Source organism: Geotrypetes seraphini, chromosome 3, assembly GCF_902459505.1.
Source record: "Geotrypetes seraphini chromosome 3, aGeoSer1.1, whole genome shotgun sequence".
Lineage (NCBI taxonomy): Eukaryota > Metazoa > Chordata > Amphibia > Gymnophiona > Dermophiidae > Geotrypetes > Geotrypetes seraphini.
In genome coordinates this window covers 144,308,469-144,334,965 of record NC_047086.1, presented here as the reverse complement: position 1 = coordinate 144,334,965, position 26,497 = coordinate 144,308,469, and the positions used below count along the sequence as shown (strand labels likewise).

General features: G+C 44.5%; 1 protein-coding gene across 3 annotated transcripts in view; it reads right to left on the bottom strand.

The window, feature by feature from the left end:
• The window catches only part of GNPNAT1 (glucosamine-phosphate N-acetyltransferase 1), a 52,146-nt gene extending 28,926 nt beyond the window's left edge, over nt 1-23,220 (bottom strand). The window contains exons 1-3 of one of the 3 annotated variants that reach the window (XM_033935601.1): nt 23,084-23,220; nt 16,347-16,535; nt 1,671-1,733 (exon numbers count right to left, since the gene is read on the bottom strand). In XM_033935601.1, the coding sequence (XP_033791492.1) occupies nt 1,671-1,733; nt 16,347-16,506 (223 nt within the window). In that variant the 5' untranslated portion in view covers nt 16,507-16,535; nt 23,084-23,220. Of the gene's footprint in view, nt 1-1,670; nt 1,734-16,346; nt 16,536-22,737; nt 23,018-23,083 lie in introns of those variants that run through there. The other 2 variants (XM_033935600.1, XM_033935602.1) reach the window with 2 other exon arrangements.
• Nucleotides 23,221-26,497: the final 3,277 nt, after the last annotated feature.

The window sequence follows — 26,497 nt, the reverse complement described above, 5'->3', positions numbered from 1 at the left end:
TTCTCTGGTCACTCAGTCAAAGAAATTGATCAGATTTGTCTGACAAGACCTACCTCTAGTGAATCCATGTTGTCTCCAGTCCTGTAATCCACAGGATTCCAGAAACTTCACCATTCTCTGTTTTAAAAGCGTTTCCATTAGTTTGCTTACCACAGAAGTCTGACCTACTGGCCTATAATTCCCTACTTCTTCCTTACTTCCACTTTTGTGGAGAGGGACCACATCTGCCCTTCTCCAGTCCTCCGGTACCACTTCCAACTCTAGAGACTCATTGGAAAGATGTCAGTGGAGCTACTAGAACTTCCCCAAGTTCCTTTAGCACCCTCGGATGTACACCATCCGGCCCCATCACTTTGTCTACCTTTATTTTAGCTAGCTCCTCACAAACACAACCTCTAAAAATCAATCAGGGTCTATTACTCCTCCATCCCTCTTCACGTTTGTCTTCTGTGGTTCCACTCCCGGCGTTTCAGCTGTGAACACAGAATAGAAATATTTGTTAAGCAATTCAGCCATTTCTTTATCAGCTTCTATATATTTCTTCCCTTCACCTTTGAGTCTCACAATGCCACTTTTGCACTTCTTCCTATCACTAATATATCTAAAAAAATGTCTTGTCTCCCCGTTTTACCATGTCAGCTATTTTATCTTCCATTTGCATCTTTGCTTTCCTGACTACACGACCAGCCTCTCTTAACTTTTCCAGATATTTTTGCCCGTCTTCCTCTTTCTGCAATCTTTTGTAGTTTATGAAAGCTAATCTCTTATTCCTTACATTCTCAGCTACTACTTTTGACAACCAAAGCGGCCTTCTTTTCCTCTTACTTTTACTTAATTGCCTAACAAAAAGATTTGTTGCCCTTACAATCGCTCCTTTCAGTTTTGCCCACCGTATGTCTACTCCTTCCAGACGTCCCCACCCAGACAACAATTCTTTGACATAAACCCCCCATCCGAACATTCAGGGCATGGCCAGAACCCTGATTTGGTATGCAGCACATTACACAGTGAAAAGAAAAATCATTTTTGGCAATAAAGGAAACAATGTAAAATCAATATTGAAAGGTACATTAGACAGACTGTGAGCCCACTGGGACAGATAGTGTAAATGCTTGAAGTACCTGCATGTAAAACCGCTTTGAATGTAGTTGTAAAACTACAAAAAGGCGGTATATACAAGTCCCAATCCCAACATTTAATGAAGTGGACCCCTCCAATACAAAAAAACAAAAACAGAACTAAGGAGACATTAACATAGGCCTTCCTACACACTATGTTCTGGGAAAGTTGTCTGGTCCATGATAACATTATCCACTGGTGTGTGATCATATAATGCTTGTGGACAAAAAATAGATTCTTATTCTGAAAGTCCCGCCTTAATTTTTACAGTAATGATGACACAAAGGATCTCTGGAAAATCACTGAAGGAGAAAAGACTATTCCCAGCTGTCTTAGCTTTCCCCTGCTATGCCAGCAATCAAACTACAAAATTAATACAAAAATGACAGGAAAGTAACAATTCACCGACCTCATCTGTCAACAAATGAGCATAAATTTGTATAATATTTAACCAAGAACAGTATGCAAACAGTTTATAAAATCTATTGCCTATGTATGCAAAAAACAAAAAATATAAACCTATACAAGAATATTAAAAAAATTGTACTCACTGACAAACTGCTCAAGGGTCACCTCTCCAACTTTCGTTAATTGACTGAGCACTTTGAAAAATCCTGTTTTATAAAGTAAAACAATATGATCTCTGTTCTTCAGCTGTGTAGTGCTAAGAAATACAGAAAATGATAGCAGTAGAGGCCATATATCCCATCAAATCAACTATTAAGCTCTATAACTCCCCTCTCCCTAAGAGTTCCTCTATGCCTGTCCCATACTTTCTTGAACTCAGATCTTTAGCACCTCCACTGGGAAGCTGTCTCATGTATCAACCATCCCTTCCATAAAGAAATACTTCCTTAGATTAATCCTGACTCCACCCCCCTTTCATCCCTGGGCATCTCATGTCAGAGCTTCCTTTCAAACAGCTTAACCTATGGACCAGGCTCTTTTACCAGCATCCTGGACCAAAGGGCGCCAAATGCCTGGGTCAGTGACATCACCAGCTCTATAGGTTAAGTCAAGGCTCAGCACCTGGGATTTCCTTCCCTCAAATTTTTCTTTACTTAATTTTTGTCGCCAGTGTCCAGAGAGCTTCACTTGGTCACAGTAGTTCAGTTCACTGTTGTAAGTGTGAGCTGAACAGTACAGGGAATTAAAATTCAGCAACTCTCAAGTTGTATCCAAACTTCCTGTACTCAAGCTTACAACAGTGACCTGAAGTGCTGCAAGATAGAAGCACAGAAGCAATGTGAAAGAAACTGGTGGCAAAAGAGAGGGAGGGAGAGAGAGAGAGAGGATGAAGGCACGGGGGTTGGAGAGGAGACAGAGACAGAAAGAATGCTGCAGGGCAGGTAGAAAGAGAAAAAATCCTGGATGGCTGGGGTGGGAGAATGGGAGAGATGAAATCCTGCATGATAGGGGCAGAGGGAGAAGAGATGCTACATGGAAAGCGGAAAGAAAGAAAAGAAAGATTAGGTCCTTACCTCAGCAATCTTCTTTCCTGTAAAAGGGTGCAGAATTCCTGACCAGTGGGTAGTCACCCCCTCCCGCAAACTCTTGCAGAAGATGCTTATCATTTTCTTCAGCTCCACCTCCCTTCTCAATGGACAATGTGGTGGCCCCCTCAGTTTCTACCCAAGCAATCGAGTACCCCTTCTCTGGAGGGGGATCAACAATTGCCTTTCTTTATGCGTTTGGTGGGGGGGGGGGGTGTCACTATTTTAGATAAGGCATTGTGCTTCTTATCGCCGATCTCTCTTTTGGGAGTGGACACAAAACTTTTTACGCGGGTATTGGCTGATCGTTTGATGAGTTGGGTTCCTTGCCTGATACATCGAGATCAATCAGGGTTTGTGGCAGGGTGCAAGGTGAGTGATAATACTCGGAGGGTATACACTTTGTGGGAGCTGGCCCAGAAGTATCTTCGAGGTACAGTGTTCCTCTCGATAGGTGCCGAAAAGGCTTTTGACTGGGTCTCCTGGTCCTTTATGTTCAAGGTCTTGGACTCCATTGGGTTAGGATTTAGGATGTGCAAGTGGATCAAGATACTTTTTACTAATCCAGTGGGCTGTGTGAAGGTCAATTGGGGGTACTCTACTACCTTTCCTTTGTGTCGTGGAATGCGTCAGGGGTGCCCTCTCTCACCTGTACTCTTTGCTTTGGTGATTGAACCGTTGACACTGTGGGTTCAAAGAATCAACATATTATAGGTATCTTTACTCCTGGGGGGGATATTGGGTTAGTCTCTTTGAGGATGATTTGCTCTTTACGGTGCAGGAGACGGAGATCTCTTCAGGTCACTTTGGCGGAGCTGGAAGCCTATAGTACGGTATCAGGCTTTCGGGTGAATGTAGGCAAGTCAGAAGTGTTGCATGTGAACTTAACGGGGGAGAAAGTGGAATGCCTATGACAGTGCTTTTCATTCAGTTGGGTTCGTACCTCTCTGCGGTATTTGGGGGTCCAGTTTGGACCCCCAGGAACAGCTTTTTATGATCTTATCTACCCTCCATTATTTCAGCAGATTAGAGCGGATTTAGACAGCTGGGGTGGGCTGTATTTTTTGTGGCTGGGATACATAAGTGGTTAAAATGTTGATATTGCCCCAGTTCCTGTTCTTATTTCAGGCTGTTCCACTATAGGTGGAGCGATCTGTCTTGGACAGTCTATAACTTCGCATTTTTCAGTTTATCTGAGCGAGTTGTTGTCCTAGTGTGGGGAAAGAGTGCTATTTCTGAGCAAATGGGAGGGTGGTCTGGGGGTCCCTCATTTGCTAAATTATTATCAAGCTGCCCAATTAAAAGCAATAGTGGAATGGTAAGCTCAGGATCCCAAACCCCGAGTCATACTTGAACAATCCCTTGGGGGGGGGGCCTTTCATCCGTAAGGACACCCTTCCGCATCTGGGGGGTGGTACAGGAGTTTCTGTTCCATAGCAGGTGTTCTTCTTGGTTTGTTTCTTTTCGGCACAATCCAGAGTTTGCGCCTGGCAGGGGTGAGGGGGTCTTTGCTGCCTGGGAATCAAAGGGCTTAATATGTGCAGGACAGGTATGTGATGTGGTTTTGGGCAGGGTTCAACCCTTTGCTGAGCTTCAGGCCCAGTTTGGGCTGACTGCCAGTGACATTTTCCCCTACTTGCAGATGATCCATTACCTACAGGTATCAAGTCCGTTGAAAACCTTGCTTCAGGGAAAGACCCCTTTTGAGAACCTCTTTATAGAAGGGGGCATTATCAGCTATTTATGTGTATTTAAATACGAGGGAGACTTTGACTTTCCCCATACATGAAGGCTTGGGAGAGGGATTGGGGATAAGTACTCTCATTAGAGGCCTGGGAAACTGAGATCTCTTCTTTGGGGATTGCTGCCTTGATTGTAGAGAACGAGTATAAGGTGCTACTACGTTGGGACTCCTCATGAAAATGGGTAGGGGGGAGAGGGCCTTTGCTGGAGAGGGTGTGGGGTCCTACTTACACATGTGGTAGGACTGTTTATTGGTTCATGGGTTTTGGGGTAGGTTTTTTGAGGAACTTTCCAGGATAATGGAGAAGGAAGTACCTATATCTTGGCATCATGTGCTTTTGTCTTGGCATGAGCTTGACTTGGTCATCATCAAAGAAAGGGCTTTTTCTTGGATAATAAATCAGTTATTTAAGCCATTTTTTTTTACACATATAGTGTCAAAATATCTGAATATTTAAATAACACATGTGATTAACAAATTATTCAATCTGGTCCTACAACACCCAAACCCATCATATTAAATTTCCCAAGTAATAGACTTGGAGCAGAGGGGGGGGGGGGGGGGGGGGAGTCCAGTTTTTGTAAATTAGCTCTTACAGCTGCCCGAATTGTGACTGCAGCTCATTGGAATCAGCCAGTGGCACAGAAGCTACAACAGTGGCAACATATGTATCAACTGACTGCCCTTCACCATGGGAAATGGCATAACTATAGATGGTTATTTGGAGGAGCTTTCGCTTACAGGCTTAGTTGTGATACTTTGGGTGGCTGGGGGGTTGTTATATTCTGGTCTTGGACTGTGTGCTTCACCAATGGGGAGGGGTGGGGAGGAGTGGGTGGTATGATTTTGAGGTGTAGGGTAGGGGATTATTGCTATCCTTTGACTGTCTGTGCTGTACATATCTTTGTTTCTGCACTCTTGGGCTGGAATGTTATTGCAATGTTGTATGTGAAGTGCTTCTTTTTGATATTGATATTGCTTCTATGCATGGATGGTGTATACCTCAATAAAAAGCTTTTTAATAAAAAAAGAAAATAAGAGAAGCAGAATAGGAGGGCCTGGGTGAGTGGAAGAGATGGAAAGCAGAAAAAAAAAAAAAAAGAATTTGTGGCCTATCCAGTTTACTAGATATCCACAGTGAATACACTAGAGATTTGCATTAATTATGATTGAGAAACACATTTAAATTATTTTGACCCCCAAGACAGGGGGCAGGGCTCATGGGCAGAGCACGGATGGCACTGTTATTTACCATAACAGGCGTCATCCAGTGACATCAGGCAGATATTCTCACAGATGGGCGACGTCATCCATGGAGCCTGGTACAGACAGTGCTAAAGTATACTGTCACTTTAAGCTTAGAAAGCTTTAAGACTGCCTGCACCGCTTATGTGCGGAGTGCCTTCCCGCCTGACGCCGGCTCGTAAGGTTATCAGTTCTATGCCCAAGTGAAGAAGGCAAGAAGCGGAGGTGGGCAATCCACCAATTTGAATTTTGGCGGGAAAGTCAGTTGATCAGAAATTTGAATTTTATTGTGAAAGTCCATTCTACACCAGCATTCTGTGGACTTTCGCAACAAACTGACATTTCAAGCACCATGTTCTGAAGTCTGCAGTGTGACTTTGTTGTTGTTGTTTTTTTTAAAGATTCTTTATTCATTTTAAAACTTTCATCGAGTGTACAAAAATTATAACAAATACAATAAATTTAAGCACTTGTACATCTTATCATTATATCTTATAGTTATAAATATAACCCTACCCCTCCCACCCTGAGATCCCTCTAGTTATTTTTATTTTCATATAATAGAAACCCACCCCCCACCCAACCCTAAGTCTTACATAGTTAATAGAAAAATATTAGAAAAATGGCATCAATCATGACAAAAGGACATTAATGGTTCCCAAATTTTAATAAAGTTTTTATAATTTCCATTCTGCACCGCTATGTGTGACTTTGGAAATAGTAGGTTCACTGACCCGATTGGCAACAAACACAATGCCAGCTGTGGAAATCCTGAGAGAACATCTAACCCAGCTCCACAGGAAGAACATCTTTAAACCTACCAGAGACTTTTCCATTTTATGGACTTTCCCACCAAAAATCAAATTGGTTGACTAACCTGATCCCAATCAGGTCACTGAACCCACTATTTCCAAAATCACATTGCAGACTTCAGAGCATACCCTGAAGAAAGCCACAGCATGGTGGCTGAAACGTCAGTTTCTACCTGACAAAGATGCAACGAGACTTGGAAACCTGCAACAAGTGCAAGCTGGGCGTAGTCTTCTCCACATTGTCATCAAAAGGTAAGTCATCTGAATATGAAATGAGGCATTAGGCGATCATGGACTATGATGTCAAAGTCAGAGATGTGGTGCCCAGATATAGGTTAGGAGGAGGTTTGAAGAATCTGGTAGCAGAAAATTCAGGCTCAGGGAAAGTGTATCGTGAGGTATAAGTCCAAGTGAAAAACTTCAGAATGCGACCTGTAGAAGACAGGCAAAGGAGCTGTGGCGAGGTACGAAGTGGTAGAAGAGGTGAGGCAAATGAAAAAAAGGTTTTATACATGCATAAGAAAGTATGGATTCCTCTTGTAATGCTCCCTTTTACGAAGTAGAATGTCAGTGAAACTGGAGCTAAAGGCGACTGTGAGCAGCGGAGGAGACATCCTCTAGAAAGCGCAATGGGATAGATATGTGGATTGCAGAGGTAGGACAATCTGGATTCCATGCTCTGGTCCAAGATACTGACATTCCCACTTGATGTCAGTGATATATATGGCCAGGTAATAACAAATGCAGTTGACTGATGGCTTGCATCGTCTTAATGCGATACTTGGCGTAAGCTGAAGCCATACAGCAGATACATGGACTGAGAACTTGCCATGACATGCCATATAAGTCCACTGACAGACAGGAGGCAAAGAGTGACATTAAGATGCCCATGGTACCATCTTGAAGAAGGACTGTGAGGCATCAAATTAGAACGGTATCGAAGAACATCTTATGGAAAAAAACGGTACTGATAGTCCTCCGTTATTAAGTACTGCTGCATCAATACGAGAGAAAAAGACAGTACTGAGAAATAATCACCAGTACTGAGCATCCATGGGTGCTGAGAAATAATCACCAATACTGAGCATTGAAGGATCTTGACCTATGACAGAGAGACCAAGATCCAGTATCATAAGGCCTCAATAAGCCATATTTAAGCTGGGCCGGTACCGATGTACATGGGAAGGGTATCGATGCCAATTAGCATTGCAGCTTTGTGGCCACCCCTCCATAGTGCAGTTTCAGTCATATGTGCTGAAGTGGATGCACTGGTAACGTATGCTGTGAAGCTGGTGCAGCAGGGTGTCAAAGCATTGGTAATCCCAAGAAGAGGCACACTTCAGAGATGACAGCCTGCATCACAGAATGATGGTGTCAATGGAAAACATGCATCAAGTGACTCAATGCTAAGGATGCCTATGAAGCTTGTCAAGGCTTCTCAGCTTGAGTATAAAGAAGATGATTGAGAACAATGTCAGTACTGATATCAATATCCACCGGTACCGAGAAGAATCAGTATCACATAGAAGACCAATCTGCAGGATACAGTTACTACTACATATGGTGAAGTGGATGCATAAGGTGCAGCAGGGTGTCAAAGCGTTGGTAACCCCAAGCGGTGGCACGCTTCAGAAATGTGCTTGCGTCGATGAACGATGGCATCAATGAGAGGCATGCGTCAAGTGATTCGATGCTAGAAATGCCTGCGATGATATCGATTTCCACTGGTACCAATAGAATTGATACCACACAGAAGTCCAATTTGCTGGGAACCGACCCCCAGGCCTACTTTCTTCTTAAAAAGAAAAACATGAAGAAACAAACACAAAACATTTTGTTATTTGTTGGTCATTTGTTGTTTTGTTCTTTTTTTTTTTTAGCCCTGGAAGATCAGGAATAATTCTAACTGGAAGAGCACCACGGGTTGAGTAAAAAAGAAGCTGAAAAGTTGTTGACGCTTTCAGTAGGGGGCAAAGGCTTCAAAATTGCCTGCAGGCCCCAAAGGTAAACATAAAAAATTTTGATAGACAATAAAAGGTTTTAAAAGAAAAACCACCATCAAGAAGAGGAAATAATGGAAAAAGTGAAGGCAAACTTGACTGGACAAAGTCTAGATACGTCTTCTTCATTCCACGAAAGACTACCTTGTGAGTCAGCGCCGGGCAGGAAGGCACTCACTCATGCATGGTGAGGGCAGACTTAAAGCTTAAAATGATAGTACACTTTAGCACTGTCCGTACTGGGCTCCATGGATGACATCACCCATCTGTGAAAATATGCTGCCTGCTTGTCCAAGGATAAAATGCAGATGTGGAGGGGGGGGGGACCTACAAAAACAAAAACTGGTCCAGGGTACCACAGCTTCTTAAGCCAGTACTGTCAATGTATAAACTACTCAAGATAGAGAATAGTTGAAAAGAAACAGAACATAAATGGTAGAGAAGGACCATATAGCACAGTTACTTACCGTAACAGGTGTTATCCAGGGACAGCAGGCAGATATTCTTGACTGATGGGTGACGGCACCGACGGAGCCCCGGTACGGACAATTTTAGAGTGATTGCACTCTAAAAACTTGGAAAGTTCTGGCATGCCGCACCGCGCACGCGCGAGTGCCTTCCCGCCCGACAGAGGCGCGCGGTCCCCAGTTATGATAAGCCAGCTAAGAAGCCAACCCGGGGAGGTGGGAGGGACGCAAGAATATCTGCCTGCTGTCCCTGGATAACACCTGTTACGGTAAGTAACTGTGCTTTATCCCAGGACAAGCAGGCAGCATATTCTTGACTGATGGGTGACCTCCAAGCTAACAAAAAGAGGGATGGAGGGAAGGTTGGCCATTAGGAAAACAAATTTTGCAAAACAGATTGGCCGAAGTGTCCATCCCGTCTGGAGAATGCATCCAGACAATAATGAGATGTAAAAGTATGAACTGAGGACCAAGTAGCAGCCTTGCAGATTTCCTCAATAGGCGTGGAACGGAGGAAAGCTACAGATGCTGCCATTGCTCGGACTCTATGGGCCGTGACAGAACCTTCCAGTGTCAGTCCGGTCTGAGCATAACAGAATGAAATGCACGCTGCCAGCCAATTAGACAACGTACGTTTAGAAACAGGATGTCCCAATTTATTTGGATCAAAGGACAGAAAAAGTTGGGGAACTGATCTGTGGGGTTTTGTACGCTCTAGATAGTAAGCTAGAGCCCTTTTACAATCCAAAGTGTGCAAAGCTTGTTCCCCAGAATGAGAATGAGGTTTTGGAAAGAAAACAGGCAGAACAATGGATTGGTTGAGATGGAATTCAGAGACAACCTTAGGGAGAAACTTTGGATGTGTACGCAGAACCACCTTGTCATGGTGAAAGACCGTAAAAGGTGGATCTGCAACCAGTGCATGAAGCTCACTGACTCTCCTGGCAGAGGTAAGAGCAATAAGGAAAAGTACCTTCCAAGTGAGAAACTTGAAAGGAGCGGTATCCAAAGGTTCAAATGGAGGCTTCATTAAGGCAGAAAGAACCACATTGAGATCCCAGATAACGGGAGGGGCTTTAAGAGGTGGTTTCACATTGAAAAGACCCCGCATGAACCTGGACACCAGGGGATGAGCTGAGAGAAGTTTTCCATGGCCCGGCTCATGAAAAGCAGCAATGGCACTGAGGTGGACTCTGATGGAAGAAGACTTAAGGCCAGAGTCAGACAAAGAAAGCAAATAATCCAACAACGTCTCCACTGCTAGGGAAGTTGGGTCAAGATGATGAAGAAGACACCAGGAAGAAAATCTCGTCCACTTCTGATGGTAACATTGCAGAGTGGCTGGTTTCCTGGAGGCATCTAGAATGGAACGAACAGGCTGAGACAAAAGCGTATCATGAGAAGTCAGCCCGAGAGATACCAAGCTGTCAGGTGTAGAGACTGGAGGTTGGGATGTAGAAGGGTCTCCTGATGCTGTGTAAGCAGAGAAGGATATAGTGGAAGAAGAAAAGGTTCCCTGGAACTGAGTTGAAATAGAAGGGAGAACCAATGTTGCCTGGGCCACCTCGGAGCAATCAGAATCATGGTGGCTCGTTCCCTCTTGAGCTTGAATAAGGTTCTCAACATGAGAGGCAGAGGAGGGAAAGCGTACAGGAACAGATTTGACCAGTCGAGGAGAAATGCATCCGCTGTCAGACGGTGAGGAGAGTAGAGTCTGGAGCAGAATAGGGGCAGCTGGTGATTGTGAGGAGCTGCAAAGAGGTCTATCTGAGGAGTGCCCCACTGAGCGAAGATAGACTGTAGAGTTACAGGATCGAGTGTCCACTCGTGAGGCTGGAGAATTCTGCTGAGCTTGTCCGCTAAGGAATTTTGTTCTCCCTGAATGTAGATAGCTTTCAGGAAGAGATGGTGATCTATGGCCCAAGACCAGATCTTCTGAGCTTCCTGGCACAAAAGGCGAGAGCCTGTCCCCCCTTGCTTGTTGATGTAGTACATGGCCACTTGATTGTCTGTGCACAGCAGAAGGACCTGAGGAAAGAGAAGATGTTGGAAGGCCTTGAGGGCATAAAACATCGCTCTGAGTTCCAGGAAATTGATGTGATGCTTCTTTTCCTGGGCTGTCCAAAGACCTTGAGTCTGGAACTCGTTCAAATGAGCTCCCCATGCATAAGGAGATGCGTCGGTGGTGATGACTAGTTGATGAGGAGGTTGATGGAACAGAAGACCTCTGGATAGATTTGAGGATACCAACCACCATTGTAGAGATTGACGAAGAGATGATGTCACAGATATGTGTCGTGAGCAAGGATCCGTCGCTTGGGACCACTGAGTAGCAAGGGTCCATTGAGGAGTGCGCAGGTGAAGACGTACGAGGGGTGCGACATGGACTGTGGATGCCATGTGACCCAAGAGTATCATCATTTGTTTGGCAGAGATGGAATGTTGAGGAAGCACCTGCTGACATAGAGACTGAAGAGTCTGAAGACGGTTGGATGGCAGGAATGCTCTCATGAGGAGTGTGTCCAATATCGCTCCAATGAATTGGAGTCTTTGAGTGGGAATGAGATGAGACTTGGGTAGATTGATCTCGAATCCCAATATTTGTAGAAACTGGATGGTTTGGTTGGTGGCCAGGAGAACTGCTTGAGCGGATGTGGCCTTGATTAACCAGTCATCCAGGTAAGGAAATACCTGAAGGTGGTGAGAGCGTAGAAAAGCAGCTACCACAATGAGACATTTGGTGAACACCCTTGGAGAGGAAGCAAGACCGAAGGGCAGCACCTTGTATTGGTAATGACAATGATTGATCATGAAACGGAGATACTGTCTTGAAGTTACATTGATCGGTATGTGAGTGTATGCTTCTTTGAGATCGAGGGAGCATAGCCAGTCGTCTTGGTTGAGAAGAGGATAAAGAATGGCTAAGGAAAGCATCTTGAATTTTTCCTTTACCAGATGTTTGTTGAGATCGCGAAGATCTAGAATTGGTCTGAGATCTCCTGTTTTTTTGGGGACTAGAAAATAACGGGAGTAGAATCCCTGCCCCTTTTGATCTAGAGGAACTTCTTCTATAGCGTTCAGAAGAAGGAGGGATTGAACTTCCTGAATAAGGAGGGCAGATTGAGGACTGTTCAAAGCAGACTCTCTTGGCGGGTTTTGGGACGGAAGAGTCTGAAAGTTGAGAGAGTAGCCGTGGCGGATGATGTTGAGGACCCATTGGTCCGAAGTGATAACTTCCCACCGGCTGAGGAACAGAGAGAGACGACCTCCTATAGGTTGAGGCAGGAGAGCAGATATAGGAGTACTGGCTATACTTTGGAGAAGTAAGTCAAAAGGGCTGTGTCTTCTGCTGTGGAGTTGGCTTCACAGGCTGCTGTTGCTGTTGTTGCCTGGGAGGCTGACGCTGTTGCTGCCGTTGATGCCTGGGTTGCTGAGCAGTTGTTGGCAATGGCCGAGCTGTGAAGCGGCGTTGATAGGCTGACTGTTGTCTAAAAGGCCTTGTTGGGGGAGGCTTTTTCTTATTTTTAAGTAGGGTATCCCAACGTGTCTCATGAGCAGACAGCTTTTGAGTAGTCGAGTCCATGGATTCACCAAAAAGCTCATCCCCTAGGCATGGGGCGTTGGCTAACCGATCTTGATGATTAACATCAAGTTCAGATACCCGAAGCCAGGCCAGGCGACGCATTGCTACAGACATTGCTGTCGCTCTGGATGTAAGTTCGAAGGTGTCATAAATGGACCTAACCATGAACTTACGCAGCTGAAACAGAGATGACAAGCAATGGTGGAAAGATTGTTGTTTCCGGTGAGGAAGGTATTTCTCAAAGGAAGCCATGGTGGTAAGGAGATGTTTAAGGTAGAAAGAAAAATGAAAGCCATAATTTCCAGCTCTATTTGCCAACATTGCATTTTGGTAGAGCCTCTTACCAAATTTGTCCATGGCTTTACCCTCTCTGCCAGGAGGTACAGAAGCATATACACTGGCTCCCGAAGATTTTTTAAGGGTGGATTCGACAAGTAAAGATTCATGTGGAAGTTGCGGTTTGTCGAACCCAGGAATGGGAATTACTTTATATAGAGAGTCTAACTTACGTGGGGCCCCTGGAACCGTTAAGGGAGTCTCTAAATTCTTGTAAAAAGTCTCCCTCAAGATGTCGTGAAGAGGGAGCTTCAAAAATTCTTTTGGAGGTTGGTCAAAGTCCAGGGCATCCAAAAAAGCTTTAGACTTTTTGGACTCAGCCTCCAAAGGAATGGACAGAGAATCACACATATCTTTCAGGAAACTGGAGAAAGATTAAGTGTCATGCTTAGAGGACGGGTCATGTACAGCAGACTCCTCCTCATCTGAGGAACATTCTCCTTCAGAGAGAAAGGGTTCTTCTGAATCTCCCCACAGATCAGGATCCCTGACATGGGGAGAACGGTCCCGAGATTCAGGGGTAGATGGTTCTACATGCCGGGTTTTGCGCTCCGATTTACCCGATCTCATCGATACCGACCCAGGCGATGTAATCGGTGGCACCGGAGCCGAAGTCTGTACCGACTGATGTTGAGCTCTCGGCTCCGGCGCAAGGACTGGCATCGATACCGATGAGGTGGAGTGAATCGGTACCGAGGGAGTGGATACCGACAGTATAGGTTGTTCCACTATCGGTACCGGCTCAGTACGGACCGGCACCGGAAGGTTCGGTGCCAGGATAGCTGGAAGGAGCTGTTGTAATTGCTCCTTGAGCTGTGCCTGGAGAATGGCCGTAATACGGTCATCAAGGGATGGCACCGGTACCGCTTTTTTCTTCTGCGGTACCTGCGGTGCCGCTCGACGCCCTGGAGATGAGGAGCCCGATGTCGAGGGACTCACCTCGATAGGAGCGGAGCGCTTCCGCTGGCGCCTCACAGTCGGCAGGATTGGACTCACTGCACTCGAGACCGGAGGACGCTCCAGCGGGGAAGGCTTCTTAGCCGGCTTACCTGCATGTTGGGACGCCGGCGCAGTGTCTCGCGGCGTCGAAGAAGAGGGTGCCGACTGAACTGGTGCCGAAGTCGGAGTCGATGGAACGGGATCGGACATCTCGGCACCGAACAGTAATCGCTGTTGTATTTGGCGATTTTTTAATGTTCGTTTTTTAAGTGTGGCACAGCGGGTGCAGGTGGAGGCCTGATGCTCAGGACCCAAACACTGTAAGCACCAGTTGTGTGGGTCCGTGAGAGATATGGGCCGAGCACACCGCTGGCACTTTTTAAAACCTGGCTGAGGGGGCATGAACGTGAAGACCGCTTCAGCCAAATCGAAAGCCGAGGCTTCGATGGTGGCAGAAGGCCCCGCAGGGGAAAAGCCAAATTGAATCAAAAAAAGTAGATTTTTTTTTTTTTTTATAAAAAATCAAAGAAAAAAGAAACAGGCAAAAGCCAAAAAGGTTTACGCGAGCGGGAAGGCAAGTCAAAAAAATTTTCAACAGCCGTTGAAAAAACGCGTCTTCTTAGCTCCGCGGAAACTAAGAAACTGGGGACCGCGCGCCTCTGTCGGGCGGGAAGTCACTCGCGCGTGCGCGGTGCGGCATGCCAGAACTTTCCAAGTTCTTAGAGTGCAATCACTCTAAAATTGTCCGTACCGGGGCTCCGTCGGTGCTGTCACCCATCAGTCAAGAATATGCTGCCTGCTTGTCCTGGGATAAGACCCAGTCTGCACTAACTGATCTCTGGTATGAGGCACCTCTGTCTGAAGTTCCTTCACTGTAGTCGTTAGATTTATGAAGAGACCTCATTAAAAAAAATAATAGTCAAAGGAAGAATAGAATGGAGAGTACCCTACCAATTAGTGTAGCAGGAGAACCAGGGACAGCCAGTGTTCAAATTCCAGTTCTCCCACTGATTCTCCTTGTGACTTGGGCAAATTATTTCATCCTCCATTACCCAGATACAAACTAAGGACCTCATTTGCTAACACGTGTTAATGACCATATGGCATTCACCAGACATGTCAAATTCTGGGCCTCGGGGCAAATTTGGCCTGCAGAGTGATTAAATTTGGCTCGTGATCTAGGCTGAGATTTGGCCCGCTGTTCCTTCCCGCAGCAGAGAGATCGCATGAGGACGTGTGAATGGCTGGGGTCGGCACTCTTCCTCATTGGCCCTCATTGCTGCCTGATTCCATCTTTTCTCTTCACAGTACCCCCATTTATTAAACCCCGATAGCGGTTTTTAGCACCAGGAGCCAGTCTGAATGCTGTGCGCTGCTCCTGGCACTAAAAACTTCTAGCGGACTTTAGTAAAAAGGGGGAAGAACCTTAGTTTCCCCCTTTTGCTAAAGTTTGCTAGCAGTTTTTAGCGCCAGGAGCAGCATTCAGCGCGGCTCCTAGTGCTAAAAACCGCTATCGCGGTTTAATAAATGGGGGCACTGTGAAGAGAAAAAAAATCTCATTGGGCAGCAAAAAGGTTTTCATGAACGGTGACTTTAATTTCAAGGACAAAACAACTGTTGTTTGTAAATACTGTGGTAAGGATTTTAAATACCATTGAAACCTCATTACAGTGGTTGGGGGTGGGGACTGGGGAGGAGAGGTGGAGGTAAAAGGAAGTTTTCTCTGTAGAGAAGACAGTGGGAGCGATCTGGATAGAGGAGAATTGAATGAGGGAGGGGGAAGAAGAAAGGAGAAGACAATGATTGAACTGTTTGGAGAGTGATGAGTTGGAGTCAGAAATAGGGGGACAGATGAGTAAACAGAGCTTTACAGTTGTTGCAGTTACTATGTCTAGGTATGGTGAGCTAGAGCAGGAACAGGATGTGACATCACTAAGTGGAGCATGAAAGAAAGAGGGAGGAAGGGAAACATGATTTGAATAATGACCAGGTTGTAACCCTATACTTCTACTACTAAGACTAAGGGGTCCTTTTATTAAAATGCACATTTAGCGCGTGCTAAATCAGTTAGCGTACCTTAATAAAAGGACCCCCAAGTATCTTAATTAAAAATTCAGCCTGCAACTTAGCCTATGTTTTAGATTTCGGCCCTTTACGAAATTGAGTTTGACACCCCTGGCGTACACTAATTGCACAAGACCGCCTGGAATTCATAGCTTATATACATTTAATGTTCTCCCGTCTAATGTTTGCCTATGTATCTCTGTAACCCATTCTGGGGTGAACGGGCTATCTAACTAACTGTGCTTTGTTAGTAAATAAACCCCTTTTTTGTTTGCACAGGTTAATAATGGGGGCTCTATAACTATAACCCCTCTGGAGATAGAGAAATCATCAACTGTGCTTGAATTAACTCAACTTCAGTTGCTAATGAAAAGGTGTGAGCAAAATACAAACATATAATGCAATTTAATATATTACTTTCCATTTTCACAACCTAGAGATACAAATAAATATTAAGAGAATGCAAAAAGAAAACTACTACTTTCATGCAGGCTGCATGCTGTACAAACTGAAAGCTACCATGTGCAATAGCTACTGCCAGTACCTTTACTCCAGTCAGCTGTGCACAGTGGCCTCATAATGAGGCCATCTCCTGGATTCTCAGGAGACAGGGCCGGGGAAAACAGAGTAGCATTCTGGCTCCAGTCGAGCTCCTGCAGAAGTCGGGGGTCAAACAGTGGCATGTCATCAGGCATTATTGGCATATGCAAGGTTTCGACCCCTAACAAAAATCCTGAAAACAGTAAACAAAAAAAATATTTAGGTTTATTTATTTAAAAAATTTCTATCCCACTTATATCCTAAGCAGGTAACAAGTGATACATACATAAGAAGATAAACTCTACAAATTCATCAAAACATCAGCAGTAAAAAAAGTCAACATCTGATATTCAATTCACATGGGATTACTGTCATCAACTAATTTAAAACAGGTAACAGAAGCTCTCACAAACGGACAAGTCTAACAATTTTTTATAGGATTTAAAGTCTGCACATAATCTTAATGTACGTTTCATTGAGTTCCAAAGTCTTGGGCCTGCTACAGATAAAGCAGCCATGCTGGTTTTTTTGTAGTGTACATCCTGGTTTCTTTCCTCAATTTATGGGAGGTTATTACTAAGCTGTGGTAAAATACTGCCAACGTTTAATTTATTGTGGGAGTCACTACCCTGCGGTACCAGAAGTTAATGACTACTATATTATATACTGTACTAATGTTTAAGCCCGTTAGATTAACAGGTGCTAGAATAGATGTGTAGACCGCTGTCTGGGTTTTTTTTTCCCCCTTTCTCTCTCTCTCTCCTTGGCCACTGTCTTGTCTGTCTGGGGTTTTTTCCCCCCCTTTCTCTCTCCTTGGCCGCTGTCTTGTCTGTCTGGGTTTTTTTTTCCTTTCTCTCTCTCTCCTTGGCCGCTGTCCGTTTGTCTGTTTATTTTTTTTCTCTCTCTCTCTCTTTGGCCGCTGTCTGTCTGGGGGTTTTTTTTTTCTCTCTCTCTCCTTGGCCGCTGGCTGCTTGTCTGTTTCTCTTTTTCTCTCTCTCTCTCTCTCTTGTTAGCCACTGGCTGTCTGTATGTCTGTCTTTTTCTCTTTGTCTCTCTCTCCTTGGACGCTGTCTGTCTGTCTCTCTGGCCCGTGTCTGTCATTCTTTCTGTCTGTGCCTCTCCCTGGCCCCCTGTCTGTCTGTCTTTCTTTCTGTCTCTCTCCTTGGCCCCCCTGCCTGCCTGCCTGCCTGTCTCTCCGTGGCCCCCTTATGTTCCCCCCCTCTCCCAGAGCAAAGCATGATTGCTGCTGCCCCCCCAGCACACCCCTCCCCCCAAAGCAGCCCCCTTTCCTTCTCACCCTCCACTTCTTACCAGCATGGGACACCTCGCAGCACCCGCACGACACCTTCCTGCCGTTGCTGAGACAAACCACCGCTCAATCCACTGCATGCGCCCCAAACTGGTGCACGTGTCGCAAGCCGCCCCACACACCGCAAATGGAATTCAGCACGTGCTTAGGATTTTATTATAGAGGATAAAGTTGCATTGCTGCAGTCAGAACAATGCATACTCCCGATAGTAACACCAGAAGTAAAGGACCCAAATTTGGGACCACTTGTATTCTAGAGCTCACACAATTCCTATGCCTACTCCCAAGTCATCTCCAGCAAAGACACTCCAACTCCAAAGCAAACTACTGTCCCTGAAACAGACTCTCCTCAGGAAGGCACCAAACAAGGTGATAGTATGCACAACATTAGTCTTTAGTATAAGAGAGGGCTAAGCCCTTTGAAAACGGACACACTTCTCTGGAGTGCTGTTTAAAATATGCAGTTTTGTAGAGTGTTCCATGTTATCTCTGTTAGGCAACTGTGGGGAAAACCAAACATTTGCTTTAGGAAGAGATGACCTCCTGTGCATCAATCCTGTTTGCTCAATGCAAGGGCTAAATTTCTGTTTTGGTACCGACACTATATTATGTTTGTTTCCATCTGTAATATTACTATCCATGGAAACCTCCTTTTTTGTTCCCCCCTAAACAAAATATAATTTAAAAAATCATTTCTATATGATAAGAAAAAAACAAATTATTTACTTTTTTATGGTAAGGAAAATAATTTTAGCATTTGCTTATACAAAAGGGCCTCATCAGTTTACTGTACATTATTCCACATGGAATATACACCTTAACTCATCATCATCTCTGTGGAGGACTAGTATAGCACTGAGATATAAATAAGATGGGAGAGTGTGGCGCAGTGGTTAAAATTACAGCCTCAGCACCCTGGGGTTGTGAGTTCAAGCACACGATGCTCCTTGTGACCCTGGACAAATCACTTAATCCCCCCATTGCCCCAGGTATATTAGAGAGCTTGTTAGCCCGCCAGGATAGACAGGGAAAAATGCTCGAGTACCTGAATAAACTCATGTAAACCGTTCTAAACTCTCTTGGGAGAATGGTGTAGAAAATTGAATGAATAAATAAGACCATATCTAGTGCAGAACTATTACACACTACATTCTAGGATAGCTAGGAAAGCAGCGTTTAAACTAAAGGGTGAAGGGGGTTAGGCATCCCTAATTTGAGACATATTATTGGGCAGCAGAGTATATAGTTAAGCTCTGGAACGCGTTGCCAGAGGATGTGGTAACTGTGGTTAATGTAGCTGTTTTTTAAAAAGGTTTGGACAAGTTTCTGGAGGAAAAGTCCATAGTCTGCTGTTCAGGCAGACATGGGGGAAGCCACTGCTTGCCCTGGATAGGTGGCATAGAATGCTGCTACTATTTGGATTTTTGCCAGGTACTTGCGACTTGGATAACTTCTGTGAAGACAGGATACTGGACTACATGGACCACTGGTCTGACCTAGTAAGGCTATTCTTATTATCTTATAGCTGAAAGCGATTATGGAATGGCAGGCTACCCTACCAAATCGTGGGTTAAAACTGGACAAGGTTACGCCCATAATCCAGGCTATTTGCACTGGGTAGGATTGAGTGTTGGAGAGATTCAAGTTTTCCATAAAGAATCATTCTTTATAATACCAAGGGCCTCAAAATAGTACCTGGTGGGTCGCAAATTTTGAGACCACTGCTATATAAAGTCTGCTTTAATAACTCACAAGTGGCAGCAATTTTTAGCCATTTTAGAGTGCTTATAAGGAAATTCAATAAGCTATGGTTTAACTTGCACTTAGTTCTTTTCATCTAGCTGCCCCCTATGCCTGGAATAAATTACCCGAGTTTGTCCGTCAAGCCCTTTCCCTTGCTTAAAAGCAGACTGAAAACCCACCTTTTTGATATACCGTATATACTCAAATATAAACCTGGATTTTCGAAGTTTATATTCGGGTCAATGCCCCCTCCCAGAATTTTTTTTCAGGCCACCGCCAGGTTCTGCCCCCGCCTCCCTCCCTGCCCTAGCCTCATAGGTACCTCATCTGGCAATCCGCGGTGAAGGTGCAGCGGGCAGGAGTGAACTTTCCAAGTTCCTGCCTTGCTGCTAACTGGCTGCTGGAGTTTCTTTGGCCGCTGAGCAACACAAGCAAGAACGCAATTTTGCGCTGCTGCTCGGTACTGAGAGGCATCCTTACTGGCTCTGTGAATTCTCATGAGAATTCGCAGGAGCCAGTAAGGATGCCTCTCAGTACCAAGCAGCGCTAAGTCGCGCTCCTGCTTGTATCGCTCAGTGGCCAAAGAAACTCCGGCAGCCAGTTAGTAGCAGGGCAGGAACTTGGAAAGTTTGCTCCTGCCCGCTGCACCTCCACCGCGGATCGCAAGATGAGGTACCTACGAGACTAGGGCAGGAAGGGAGGGTGCAGAGTCTGATGGGGAAAGGAAGGAAGGGTGCTGGGTGCAGAGTCTGACAGGAGATGGGGAAAGGAAGGAAGGGGGCTGGTGCAATGCCTGACAGGGGGGGAAGGAAGGGGGCTAGTGCAATGCCTGAAAGGGGAGGGGAGAAGGAAGGAAGTGGGCTGGTGCAATGCCTGACAGGGGAGGGGGAAGGAAGGAAGTGGGCTGGTGCAATGCCTGACAGTGGAGGAGGGAAGTAAGTAGGCTGGTGCAATGCCTGACAGGGGGGGGCAAGGAAGGGGGCTGGTGCAATGCCTGACAGGGGGGAAGGAAGGAAGGAAGGGGGCTGGTGCAATGCCTGACAGTGGAGGGGGGAAGGAAGTAGGCTGGTGCAATGCCTGACAGGGGAGAGAGGAAATAGTGCTGGGTGCAGAGCCTGACAGGGGAGGAAGGAAGGGGGCGGGGTGCAGAGCTTGACAGGGTAGGATACTTGAATATTAAGCCGCCCGACTTATATTCGAGTCAACCATTTTTCCTCCTTTGGAGAGGGTCTCAACTTATATTCGAGTATATACGGTAGGTTTCAATCCTTAACCCTACTCCTCTGCCCTCCAACTCAGCCAGCTGATTAACCATTCCCCCTTAACTGTATCTGACATCCTGTTTGTCTTTCTTGCCTGTTTAGATTGTAAGCTCTTTCAAGCAGGGAGTGTGCATGTGTGCATGCTAAAGAAATAATTATTTTTGCAGGGGAGGAAATGGAAGGTCTACCTGTTCACCTCAAGTTAACTCATGAACCAGGAAATGTACTTTCAAAATTGCAGTCCTTCAAGCTCTAAAAGGACATGATTGTAAGTTAGAGAAACACTAAGTGTGGTATGAGTGATCATTTATTGCTACCTTCTCAATTTTCAACTGTACCAAGCTGAATACAGAAGTTAATGGTAAAAAATGAGAAGTTGTAATAATAATTAAAGAAAATACGGGTCATTTCAACTCAAGGTTGGCTTTGATCCTGCCCAAAATATTCCCCAACACAACTAAGAAACTGCTGGAAGCATGTAATCGTAATACAGTACTGTCAAGTATAAGAGGCCAACCTTGTAGTGACAACCCAAACATCAGTTTGCACGATGTCATTGCATGAAAAAGGATGTGAAAGGTCACTTGGACACACAAAGTCAGAGGCGTGAAGAAAGTACAAGAAATTTATTATGGTATACCGGACTCTAGTGCAGTTAATAGCCTGCCTACTAGAGTGTCAGAAACAGGAAATACACGGACTTTTATGCCCTTTTTGCAAACTAATATATGCAAAAACTACAATTTTCATTTGTTACTTCTATAACTTTTCTACAATTATTATTGGTCCTAAGTTCACACTAGCAGGTCACTTATCTAACTCTTACAGTTCTAAATGTTAAATGTACAGAAGGGCAGGGTACATCATGGCTCAAACTCTTATCTATTTAGCTTACAATGTGGTAAGGCAGGGACATACATTTTAGGCAGATGAAGTCAATAGATTGTAAACTTTCTTCAGCTATGTAGGCCAGAGCAATATTTTAAACAACAGTTAACCATTTCATGACCCTACATTCCCCCCTTTCAGGCTGGCGTACCTAAGGAGCCAAGCCTGACAAAATTAAGTTAGGGGTCAGGAAAGTCGGGGTCCCCAGTGGGTAAGGGACGATACTGGGAGAGGGCAAGGGCCAATGCAGCAGTGGAACGTTTGACAGCAGAGTCCATAGTTCAGTGGAGCAGCTTTATGGCTATGGGGACCACACAGGGCAGGCAGCAAAGGAGCAGAGAAGACAGGGCAGCAACCAGCAAGATGATCTTCAGTGCTGAACCAGAGGGCAACCAGGAGCCGAAGGTACCAGAGATCCAGTCTGCAGTAAGGTCACGCCAGGTCTGGTCAGAAACATGAGCCAGTTTGGCGATACGATCCACATCATCCTCAATCACTTTACCATCATCATCAAGTTCAAGGCAATAGTTGGAATGTTGAATTTACCACAGACAGTTGAATTTACCACAGACACCACCTTCTGTCTAGAGCTAGGCAGTTCTGATAGATAGCAATGCGCATTTTAGCATTCGCTCTGACAATGGTACTCAAAGCTCAGGTGGTCTCATTAGTTATCATTTCATGACCCTACAGATGAACCAATGCATATGAACCTGAACTGAGAAAGTCAATTTCCGTGCACATGAACGCAATCTAAACCACATGCTAGATCAAGATAGTGCAGTCCTACTGGCCGATTCCAATAACCTATAAGAATGAAGAAGTCTGTTCCATGTTCTTCCTAAATAGCGAGGCTGCAATGCACAGCTGAGGTGGGGTTCTCTCAGTTTACACACCCTACACAAATACTATGTCAATGAGTGCAAGAGGCGGGGAAGAGCTCAATCTTTTCGAGGTCACAGACAAGACTCTTTCTGCCCATGTTCCGCACGAGTGGGACGGCGAAAGAGAGGAAGAAGTGCTTGCAGAGCATTAAAACCGGTCCCGCAGCCAGGCCGAGCTGCCGGTCAGTAGGAACGAGAGGACGACTCGCATTCTCAGCACTCTGGTTGTCCCCTCAGATCACCATGACCACCGCCCCCCCCTCCTCCCCTCCCCTCCCACGAGTCTAACAGACACACACACACGCTTACCTTGTCAGGCGCGCAAGACAGCGAGCAACGGCTTCGCACACCGAAACTACTACACTCTCACTACGACACCAACACAGGAATGACGTGGCCCCCGCGGCTCCACGAGGAAAAAGACAGCGGCCAGTCCCAGATCTGGAATCCGGCACGCCTACGTGTGGCAGCTCTGACGCCACAGGAGCTGCCCAGCGTTGGCCACGCCCCCCCCTCTCGCGGCTTCGTGATTACCACGGCAATCCCTGCGAAGCGTGAGGCGCTGCGTTGCCAGTTGGGCGGACTTTTCGCCAAATAAAGCTTCTTTTAAGGAGGGCTTCGGGAAATTTTTTTTTTTATTGAGCTTGCGGGTTACCTTTTTGCAAGTGTGTGCGGCATTCGCTATTCAATCAATGAGTGCGCCAAGCCTCAGTGTGGTGTTCAGGCCGTTTCCATGTGTATTTTCAAGCTTCATACGGTGCTCGAATAGCCTCTCTCTGTGCATTCTCAGCATCATTCTGGTACTCTAATAGTCTCGCTCTCAATGCGTTCCAAGCCTCATTCTTTTTTTAAAGCATTTCAAAAAAAAAATAAATATATCATACAAGTATCCACTTGCTTTAGCAACACAGAACAGTAATCAGTTATGAAACATGATATAGTTCTTCCTTAGACCCCCCAATATTTAAGTGGGAATGAACCAAATGTTGAGATCAAGATTCAAGAAAGAAAAAAAAGGAATAAGTCCTAATGTGATATATATCCCCAATATCCAAATAGATGCAATATTATAGCTAGAAAACATAGGTGGACATTTTCTTTAGAATAAAGGCTCTTCACTGCTCTGGTTGGTAATAAACATAAATTCTATCCAAATTTTATTTATTTATTTTAAAAATTTATATACCGTTTAAACCTAAACAGTTTACATATCATTACATACATAATTCAGTAAAACAAACATTAGCATATAATCATCAGAAAATCACATAAAGTGCCCTTCAAAAGAACAGTTGCAAAGATCAGTTCCTAAAAAAATGCATTAACAAATAACTGCGTTTTCAATAGTTTTCTGAAATTACCCTTGTCATAACATTTACATAATTGACCGACAAGTGAGTTCCATAATTTGACATCCCCCCTCCCCCACAGCAAAAGGCCATTTTACTGGTCTCAACATATTTTGGACTTACATGGATAGGCCAACAAAAATGTAGTTTCCATAGATAGGCTTTTCTAGAATCTTGTTTTTCTTGGCACATCCAGGTAAATCTACATCTTTTCCTATATAATAAAGGCTGAGAATTCCAAAAATAAAAGTTCAACACAATGTACATCTTGTTCAAAATCAAACTATGCTAACAATGTCAATATTTCTGAGTTCTCATTTATAGAATATTCAAGGATTACAGATATATTAGGTTCATCATCCTTGGTTTTTTGAAACCTAGCCTCTGAAGACTCCTAAATTTCTTGAGGGAATATAATAGACTTTATGTAAAGGAGGAATATTTTGTGAGGAAAATTTAAGAACTTAAGCATTTATTTAAAGCACCTACTCCAAAATGCTGCAAGGTTTGAGAAAAGAAAATAGCTGGGGCTGGTTATGTGGTTTATTTGTATAGTACTATACTCGAACATCACCCCAGCTTTTTCTCATGTTTAGAAGAATGCAATAAATTCCACTGAGTTTAGGGCAAGGATTTAGTGTACAATCAGCCTTACGTACAATTTCTCTAGGTGTGTTTCTCAGTGGGTTCATTTTTAACCTAGTATGACAGGAATGAACCTCACCCTAGTGTTGGCTTAGAGATTAGAATTTACATTTTTCCAGAGAGCATTTGGAACTAGGACAATAGCAGACTTTACAATGTACAGCCCAGAAGTATCAAAGAAGACAAGTTAATCAAATCATGTATTTTTTAAATGAATATCACTAATGGGCAGAGTGGATGTACTGTTCTACTACTATGCTGGTTATTGAGATGGAAGAAAAATCATGACAGCAGACCACAAGTATGGCAGAATAAAGTTTATTGAAAAAAATGGTAACCCGATGCAGCCACATTTCAGCAAACTCAATCACATAAGGGGCCGAAATCTAAAACACAGGCTGTCATGGGCCAAATTTTTTTTATTAAGATACTTAGTCTTAGTAGAAATAACGATCCTTTTTCACCCTGAGACACCATTCCAATGATTAACCTGATTATTTTCACCTCATAGATGTTACCATACTTAATCCCAACTTTATTCAAATAGTCATTCTAGGCATAGGCAGCGACTGTTTTGTTTGGGGGGCTCCAAAAGCTCTGCCCCAGACCCCACCCTCATAATAGTACTAATTGTAATACAATTCTTTCCATTAATTTTTCATATATACACACAATATAATCTTAACAACACATTATGGTTAACCACAAAATTAAACTACACAAAGCACACTTTATGCTTCTCAACATTCATTCCTACCAGAACACAGATAACCCCTATGCAAATATGGGACTACAAACTAAAAGTACTAATACAAACGAAACCCTAAGATGCAAGATCCTGCATGCAGTACAACCCCAGAGAAACAGAAACAAATGCATTTCTTCATGAACAGTGCAAAATATATACAGCATTGAAAATAAAATCATTTCCCCTACCTTTGTTGTCTGGTGATTTTGTTTTTCAAACCATCTTTTCCCAGTTTCTGGCTTCACTTCCTTCTGTCTGTGCTTTCTTAACTGTGTATCCAGGGCCACCTTATCCATTTGCTGGTTTTCTCTCCTTCACTTTCTGCCATACATCCATCTTTAACATTAACTTTTAACACTCAACTTTCTTCCATTTTTCTGCTTTCTTCTCAAAATCTATCTACTTTTCCATGTCTTCCCTACACATCTATCCATGTGTACCATCTCCTCCTATTTCTCCCCCTATTCCCATCTATCCATAAAAAACATTTCTTATCTCTTCCCTGCTGCACCCATTGCTGTGCACCATCTCTTCCTTCTGTTTCCCCTTCCCCTCTATCCCTGTGCACCATCTCATTCCTCTCCCATGCTCAGATAACTGATATGACGCAAGGACTTAGAGGAAGGGTATCACTGTTCGCCGACGACGCCAAACTTTGCAACATAGTAGGCAAAGGCTTATCACCTGATAATATGACACACGACCTACTGCTGCTGGAACAATAGTCAAAAACTTGGCAGCTAGGCTTCAATGCTAAAAAATGCAAGATAATGCACTTGGGCAGGAGAAACCCGCGTAGAACTTATGTACTAAATGGTGAGACCTTGGTTAGGACCACGGCGGAACGCGATCTAGGAGTGATCATTAGCGAGGACATGAAGGTTGCCAATCAAGTGGAGAAGGCTTCCTCCAGGGCAAGACAAATGATGGGGTGTATCCGCAGAGGTTTCGTCAGCAGGAGACCTGAAGTTATGATGCCGTTGTACAGAGCCATGGTGAGGCCTCACTTAAGAGTACTGTGTTCAGTTTTGGAGCCCACACTACCGAAAGAACGTGCTGAGGATCAAGTCGGTTCAGCGAACGGCTACCAGGATGGTCATGGGGCTCAAGGATCTCACGTATGAAGAAAGACTAAAGAAATTGCGGCTGTACTCACTTGAGGAAAGAAGAGAATGGGGAGATATGATTGAAACGTATAAGTACATCACGGGATGCATCGAGTCAGAAGATGATATCTTCTGGCTCATGGGACCCTTGACCACCAGAGGGCATCCGCTGAAAATCAGGGGAGGGAAGTTTCATGGCGACCCCAGGAAGTACTTCTTCA